The following is an 8403-nucleotide window of genomic DNA, read 5'->3' on the forward strand; positions in this document are numbered from 1 at the left end:
CTTCAAGTGACAGAAGAAACAAGGACTGTAAATAGAACTTACAATATGTACATAATAAATACCAGTAATTTTCTAGTAATACCAGTAATACCTCTCTTGCTATTGCACTAGGCAGTTTGCCTACAAAACGTTATTTCTAGCAAAAATTCCTTACTAGCTACTAATTACAAATAATGAACTATTTCTGATACACTCTTTCCAAACAGAAAAATGAAAGAAACGGATAAGAAGTCATATAATTGCAATGTATACCTTCCATTGTTACTCATAAGAGCATCCAGTTTTGAAGCACTTGCTATTTTCACAGGGATCTGCATATAGTGGCAGGCCGCGGAATAACTTTATTAATTTCTACAGATGTATTTATTGAGTTTTGTAAATTTGGAAGGCAATTACATTCATGTCAATGGTATACAATGTAGTGTATTATTGCATATAGTTCACTGCAAGTCAGGAAAGAAGCCCAATGGTAGACAGAGGAAGAGAACACTAATGGTCAAACTCCTCTTGTTTGATGATATTAAAATTAGGACAAAACCAAACGGCCTGATACTAGAAAAATATAATTTAATTAATTACAGTTAGTAATTTCATTACAGTGAGTCAAAAGTCTTTTTCACATCATGGAATATTCTCCTTCCAGAAAGGGAAGGATGGGGAGAAGGAATATATATTGTGTCAAAATGGCTACAAAGGTTAAAAAAAGAATATTCCTCCTTGATTAAGGTTAGATCTGGAAATATGGATAAATATAGATTAATTTTGGGAAGCTAACATTTTGCACCCATGTTTGAAAGAGAAATTAGATGGTAAGAGTGGGTGTCAAGAGAATCTTTATCCTTCTTGAGAATACAAGATATACTGTAGATAGTTATAGTTTGATTAAAAAAAGTTGTTGGAAGAGACATGGTGTTTAATGATTTGTTAAATACAGAATTTAATTGGAGCCGTCGTAAGTAGAAATTTTTATACTATTCTGTGGTCATCAGTTCCAGGAGCTTTGGAGAAGTGTATAGATGTACTTTGGTGAATTCCTTAAGCAGAATTCTTGCGTTTGATGGTAAAATGATGAATGGCTTATCTAAGTTTAAAAAACAATCTACTAGTACAGAATCCCTAAGGGGTTCAGAGGAGTAAATTTAAATAAAAATGATTGAATTCATCATCAATCTTGAGTTTATTCACAGTTATAGAATTCAAATGTGCACAACGTTGTACTGTACATTATTTAAGATGTAGCTGTTTTTGGAAGCTGATGAGCCGAAACTCTTCTATGTTCTATGCTGTGATTTAATAGTTCTGGCAAGAAGGTCACATTTTATTGTGTAGATCTTTACTCTGTTTGTATAAGAGGAGTTATATTTCAATATTGACAATCCAACTGAAAGATAAGGTCATTGAGATCTGTTTATTAGAATGGACAGTATAAGAGATACTTTAGCCCTGAAGGTAAGCTTTTGAGGTCCCCCACAGAGTGGAATGGGAAACATCAGTGTTGCTGTTAGTATCTAAATAGAACTTAATCTCTATATTCAGAAATTCAACAAAGAATTAAGTACTCCCCTGAAGAATCTCCCCAACTGAGATGTGATTATTCCATCTTACCCTAAACATTAGATGATTTTTTCTGGATTTATTTGTGCCATATCACCCTGCAACTCACAACTGGCAACCCATTGAAACTAAGCAGGTGTGAGCCTGGTCAGTACCTGGAAAGAGGAGACCTCCTGGCAAAAACTAAGGTTACTCCTGGAAGAGGTGTTAGTAGGGCCAGCAGGGGGTGCTCACCCTGCAGTCTGTGTGAATCCTAGTGTCCCAGTATAGTGATGGGGACACTATACTGTAAAAAGGCACTGTCCTTTGGATGAGACATAAAACTGAAGTCTGACTCTCTTTGGTAATCAAAAACTCCCAGAGTGATTCTTGAAAAGATTAGGGGTGTTACCCCGGTGTCCTGGCCAAATTTCCTCCTGGTCTTTACCAGTCCTGGCCTCCTAATAATCCCCATCTTTAAATTAGCTTCATCACTTTGTTCTCCTCCCTACTCATAGCTGGTGTGTGGTGAGTGTACTGACGCACTATGGCTGTCGTCGCATCATCCAGATGGATGCTGCACACTGGTGGTGGTGGAGGGGATCCCCAGTACCTGTAAAGCGCTTTGAGTGAAGTGTCCAGAAAAGTGCTATATAAGTTTAAGGATTATTATTATGAATTTATATTTTTCCTTCAAGCAACCAAAAACATTTTTGCTTCTTTCCCTCATAAAGTTTTTCTTGTATTGTTTAGTTACGTCATTATTGAGAGAGACATTCTCAGAAACTGTTTATTTAAAAACAAACGTGGTAAGTTCATTTTGTTAATGAGTTTAAGGTTGAAAGTGGAACATACTGTATGTCTTCCTGAAAGAACAGAAAAAGCAAGGAATTTAGAAAAACCTGAATGACAATAAATAGAAAAAAGAACAACCAAATTATTTGAATAAAAACCCAATTTTTCCTTCTCTGGACAGGGGGAAAAAAGTATTTTATTGAAATGTGTTGTAATCAATGATAAGCAATTCTATTGATAGAAAACAGTAGATCAAAACATATTGCAATAAAAAGTATGTAATTATTTTGAAAGTTTAATTTTGTTTAAATTTATGCTTTTTTGAAAAAAAAAAGACTGGGGCAGTGTCTCGTATTTGGAATTCCTTAATTCAACTATTGCTTCTCATTAGAAACAGCTGTAACAAATGTTATACTTAATTTTAATTAGTCCTATATTGCCACTATTACTGACCAAGTTATTTAGTATTGAAAATATGTGTTAATTGTGCAAAAAGGTTCGCTTTCACTTTCTTTGGAATAAAAATATGCCAGTTGGCTGGGATTAGAACCTCTGTTGATATTTTTGTCTGTTGTTGGTACATAGAGACAAATGAATTGTAACAGCATGAACATGAAGATATGAGTTGCCCAGTATGGTGACATTTGCTTTTTCAAAAGGGGTTTGCACATAGTTTATGGTCATGGATTATAATACATTTTTAATAACAAGTGTCATCCATAACTATGATTGCGTATGTACTTTTATTTTGTTTGAATTTTAATTAAATTCTTGAGCACTTTAAGTTGTACCAATCAGAGTTCTTTAAGCTAAATGCAAAAGGAACACAGCTATTTATCTTTCTAGGCTCTGTGAATTTTTAATTTAGCTGTGCAGTATGAACTGTAAACTGTTGTACTTGAAATCAGAAGGAGAAAAAAGAGACAAGACTAATGATAATGAATTTCTTGTTATGTTTCTTCAGTGTAATTGTGGTTGAATGATGTCTCTTGTTTATAAAAAAAGAGCAAATTACTGAAGCTGTAATCACAGTCTTGCAAACAAAACTTTCTATTTCTCTTGTTCTGGTAAAAAAAAAAATGCTGCTGGGAAATTCTGAGGTGACCTTTCTCATTTTCCTTTATTCCTTTAGACACCCCGGCCCCTCAACATCATCAAGCAAAACAACGGTGAGCAGATCATCCGCAGACGTACCAGAAAGCGCCTTAATCCTGAGTCCCTTCCCCCAGAGCAACTCGTCAAGCAGCAACGTGTTAACAGTGAGGAACAGGTCAATGGAAGCCCTCTGGAGAGGAGACCAGAGGAACCTCTGTCAGACACCCACCAGCGAGAAATGCAGCAGAGTAACCTAAACAAGTATGACGCCTACAGTTCTGGAGCCAAAAACCACCCAGCTCCACAGGCCTTACCAGTTAACCAGACGCTGGAGATCCACAAAAGAATGACGCCTTTGCACATACACTTAAAAAGCTCTCAGGAAAGTGGTGGAGATCCTGGAAATGGCTCAGCTGCGGCAGAGGGAAAAGGAAGCTCAGAAAGGGGGAGCCCCATAGAGAAATATATGAGACCCTCCAAACAAGCTAATTATTCTCCACCAGGAAGTCCAATTGAAAAGTACCAATACCCATTGTTTGGACTTCCCTTCATCCACAATGACTTGCAAAGTGAAGCTGATTGGCTGCGGTTCTGGACTAAGTACAAGATGTCTGTTCCGGGGAATCCACACTACTTGAGCCATATGCCTGGCTTACCAAATCCTTGCCAAAGCTTTGTGCCTTATCCTGCCTTTAACCTGCCTCCACACTTTTCATCTGTTGGGTCAGACAACGACATTCCTTTAGATCTGGCAATTAAGCATTCCAAGCCAGGCCTGACAACAAATGGAGGTGCCAAGGAGAAGAGCAATGTGCCAAAAAGTTCAAAGGACAAGGAGCCAGTGAATGCTGAAAGAACCGAAAAGATTGACAGAGGCACTCAGGATGAACTGTCAACGAAGTGTGTTCACTGTGGCATTGTCTTTCTTGATGAAGTTATGTACGCCTTGCATATGAGTTGCCATGGTGATAGCGGGCCTTTTCAGTGCAGCATATGCCATCATTTGTGTGCTGACAAATATGACTTCACAACACACATTCAGAGAGGCCTGCACAAGAATGTTGCACAGGTGGAAAAGAATGGAAAACCGAAAGAATAACTAATACTTAGCACTTCTTAGCACAATATGAAAGAATGAGGTTTGCTAACAGCAAAAGCAGAAGCTTGTACTGTCCTAGCAGTCTGCATAGGGAACTAATGACATTTTAACATTTAAAGGTGTTTGATGTAAAGCTAAAGTTATTTACTATTTACCTATTGTGATTTTTTTTCATGAACATATTTTAGGAAAGTGTAGGTACATGACCATCCATTGTTTTATTATGGTATGGTATCTCAGACAAGGCAGTCCAGCAAAGAAGGTACAGTACATCTGCATATTATTTCAGTGGATTGACTACTTTAGAAATCAATTATTCTTATAATGTGCTTAAACATACAAAGTTTAAACATTTATTGATTTGTCTTTATTCTTCATCATGTGCAGTAAGCAAGCCATGTGCTGTTTTAAAAAGAAATTACAGATGCATTATTTTGTTTCAATAATGCTGTGTCATCTGATAATAATTCTATTCATGTAAAAAAACAAAGCCCTCAGGGAATTCATTCAACTGAGTGAGAACATTTCATATATCATTTGTCTTTCTGGTGATGGTTAAGATTGAGCATCTTTTTTGTATGTATGGATTTTATGTTTGTCCTTTGTTTTTCTTTACCTTACCTGGTGGAAATGACACCTGTTACACAACTCACTTTAGGCATTGCAAGCTGCTGCCTTTCTGGGATACAAACCTTGTATCACTAAAGAAATTGGGAGAGGAGGTAGAAAAATATTTTTCTAATTATTAATGTAAAAATCATAATATCGGTGCCTGATATATTGTATAAAAATATTTTCTACAGTGTATGTTGGTATGCAACAATGAATACACACATTTGAATAAGAGTCAGCTGTTTGGCTCTGGGTGACTGTTTACATTTGCAAATGTAGCAAACAAAGTAATGAAGCAAACTTCTCCTAATTCAGCATTTTTTATATTTTCTTTCTCTTTTTGAAACGATGAGAAATGCTAATAGAAAATTGATGCCTGTGTTTTGTTTTTTTTTAAAGAAGGAAATGCATATATTTTTATGCCTAAACACACACAAAAGTGATAGCACTATTCATTCCAAGCAATGTTCTCTTTTTCTTAAGCTCTTAATACATATTATGCTTGTAATAGTATATATCTATACTCATTTTATTTGAAATTGTTGTTCCTATTTTATGTTTTCAAAGAAATGTTTGAGAGTGAATTTAAAAGTACTGTTTGAGCTTTAAGACACCTACTATATCTTCCTGTTTTTATCCTTAGCAGTGCACACCAGTTTTGCATCTCACTGCAATAGGATCTTTACATTTAGCTTCGTAAGTGCTAAATCTGCTTCGGTGTCAGTGTCCACATCTTAAAGTACATTTTAAGTCCCTTATCAAATAGTTTTAATACTTTCTTGCTTCCATTGGAAATGGTCAATTCTAGGTGGATGTTATTAGTTGTAAAAGACAAAAACATTAAATTATGAATATAACAGATTTCAAAGTAAACAAAGTCGGGTGAGTTCTCCGAACTACGGACAGTTACAGTATAACATCTGAATGGATGAACCATTCAGTCTAGGAGTTAAGAAGAGATGCTGGCTAGTAGATTCAGCACTATTTAAAATTCTACGGTAGACAGCAGACTTTCGATGAATTAATCAAGAAGTCAAAAGCATCCAGGGTCCTGTTTTGATAAATTATGGTGAAGCACTAGCACGTGAAAATCAATTTGTGTTTCTGATGGTGTGATTTTTAACCGGCTTCTTTATTGGTTGGCACCATTCAATCAGTGAATGTTAAAGAAAATGGAAGTGCAGGTAATCCCATATGAAAGTATATCTCCATAACACAAGGAATGTATAAAGAGAAATTCTCAATGTAGTCTTGTAAGTAAACATATCTTAAATTCACCATTTTACCTCTGAATCATTTACCATCTTAAAGATTTTGAAAACATACTCATTAGCAAAAAGCATACAATAATGCATTTTAACTACAATAAAAATCATAATTGAAACACAATTCTTAAGATTTTTGCGATGAACTTGGATGCTCTTTTTCATTATTGTAAGCAGATATTTTTAACCGTTGATGCTCAGCTGAAATAGTTTCAGAAGTGGAAGAAAGAGAAGACATATATCAGCTAGAGAGAGCAATAACACTGCTAATATGCAGAGAACATTTGGCACTAATAATACATTATTGTGTATGCAGAACTTTCACTTGTTTGCCTAATTTAATTGGTTTTAAAATGAAAACTTTTCAGTGATTGTATGATTTTCCATTTATCAAAATAAGGCCCTGGGCGAATGGTTATATTTTTCTCTGTAATTGTAGACACCATATGTGGGGTGGTGTAGTTACTGTATGTCCATCATTACCATGTATGTATGAAAATATGTTACCCTGCATTTTAATGAATAACTCTGGAATTTCAGGGTCACCTTAGTTATAATTTATAAACTAGTACCAAAAGCTCAGTAAGACCTCATAGCGCTGCTTTATTGCAATTGCCTCCTCTTACGAAAAAAAAAAGTTTTTTTCCCCTTTCATAGGAGCATTTAAGGAAATAATAAAAACCCATAGGAAGGTTCTTTTTGTTGAAAATCTCACTTTCTTTTAATTTAAACTTTTTATGCTTGCACTTCAATTATTATTCATTTTTTACTGCAGAGGAAGAAAGAATAAATGTATAATTAGCATGCTACATACAGGTACTGCAACATAATTAGCAAAAGTGTTGATTAATATTTTAAAAGATTTACCTTGAGGCTTAAAATACACAACTATAAAAACATATGAAGAATATCTAAAGCTGTAAACCAGTGAGGAAATGAATCTGTCACAAGGCAAAATATGTAAATGTTTAACCATGAGTCTAGAATGTGTTTGGTTTTTAACGTTTCTGCCTTTACAGCGTATAGATAATGATTTAGGTTATCATAATTTATCTTATTTTCTGCTGGCACTTAAACATTTTTATTGTTTTATGTTCTTCATGCAAAACAAATCAGTCAGCAAAGATGTCTGTTACATCTAAACTTGAATAATAAAATAATAATAAAACATTTTTACCACAAATTGTAAGTTATTTCTAACTTTAGAATTGTTGCAATAAAATCATTTGAAATTCCTTGTGGAAATAAATTTGAAGTAGGGATGAAAATATTGTGAGATGTGCAGTTTGGTTTTATTAGCAATCATATGCAAATGTAATGCAGTGGTGAACAAAAGGGCTATTGTGTTATCAAGAAACTTAGAGCTTAGTTAAGAACTTTGAGGTGGAGTCACTAGAAGAAGAATTTGATGAAACATGACCTGCCAAACTGAGAGCTAACCTCATTTGCCTTTGGTAGTTTCCAGTTATACCTCTCGCCTAACTGTGCTGAAAGCTGATTATACCTACTGTTTTCAAATATGTATCTTTTTGTGCTGCTCAAGTGTAGTGAGACTTTGGCTTTTGGCTTAACTAACTAGATTCCGTTTTGATTGACAAAAATAATAAATGTAAAAAAATAATTTTGTACAGAGACAACACTCTCTAATCCAGGTCTTGATGGTTCTTTGATACAGTCAATTTTTGTGTTGGCCAGACTTCACACAATCTTTTATTTTTCAGACCAATGTCTTAGGTACAGGACCGGACCCAGGAGGTTGGGGGGCTGAAACATCCAGTTGCTTACCCTGGCAGGAAGCTCTGTTACACATAGAGCAGTGATACAGTGACAATGAGAAGAGAATCTTTATTGATTAAAGGGGTGAAGGAAGCCCTTTGTACTATCTACGGTATTGTTCATTTACCCTGGTAACAGATCACGCACTGCAGATGTGATTACTTTGATTACTAAGATTTCAACCATGGATTAGATGACGTTCCTCCCTGCAGGCATTCCAGTTCTGGT

The 8403-nt window shown here is 35.2% G+C and overlaps 1 protein-coding gene across 1 annotated transcript in view; it reads left to right on the forward strand.

Moving 5' to 3' along the window:
* trps1 (trichorhinophalangeal syndrome I) overlaps positions 1-8011 on the forward strand; it is a 138115-nt gene extending 130104 nt beyond the window's left edge. The window contains exon 6 of the mRNA XM_088928427.1: positions 3461-8011. Coding sequence (XP_088784553.1) covers positions 3461-4522 — 1062 coding nt within the window. The 3' untranslated portion in view covers positions 4523-8011. The remainder of the gene's footprint in view (positions 1-3460) is intronic.
* Positions 8012-8403: the final 392 nt, after the last annotated feature.

Source organism: Atractosteus spatula, chromosome 12, assembly GCF_055471065.1.
Source record: "Atractosteus spatula isolate fAtrSpa1 chromosome 12, fAtrSpa1.hap1, whole genome shotgun sequence".
NCBI lineage: Eukaryota > Metazoa > Chordata > Actinopteri > Semionotiformes > Lepisosteidae > Atractosteus > Atractosteus spatula.